The 215-nt window shown below is 54.0% G+C and overlaps 1 protein-coding gene across 1 annotated transcript in view; it reads left to right on the forward strand.

The window, feature by feature from the left end:
• Positions 1 to 215, forward strand: part of atad3 (ATPase family AAA domain containing 3) — a 12,650-nt gene that overhangs the window by 10,564 nt on the left and 1,871 nt on the right. Inside the window, exon 12 of the mRNA XM_016488936.1 lies at positions 12 to 215. Within this exon, the coding sequence (XP_016344422.1) occupies positions 12 to 215 (204 nt within the window). The remainder of the gene's footprint in view (positions 1 to 11) is intronic.

Genomic DNA, 215 nt, shown 5'->3' on the forward strand with positions numbered 1-215 from the left:
GTCTCACACACACACACAGACAAGACAGCTGATGTGGTGTGTGTGTGTTTCAGGTTCATGCTGGTTCTGGCCAGTAATCAGCCTGAGCAGTTTGATTGGGCCATAAACGACCGAATTGATGAGATCGTGAACTTCATGCTGCCGGGACTCGAGGAGAGAGAGAGACTCGTGCGGCTCTACTTTGACCGATACGTGCTGGAGCCGGCCACCGGAGG

Source organism: Sinocyclocheilus anshuiensis, unplaced genomic scaffold (assembly GCF_001515605.1).
Source record: "Sinocyclocheilus anshuiensis isolate Anshui unplaced genomic scaffold, SAMN03320099.WGS_v1.1 scaffold1849, whole genome shotgun sequence".
Taxonomy (NCBI): Eukaryota; Metazoa; Chordata; class Actinopteri; order Cypriniformes; family Cyprinidae; genus Sinocyclocheilus; species Sinocyclocheilus anshuiensis.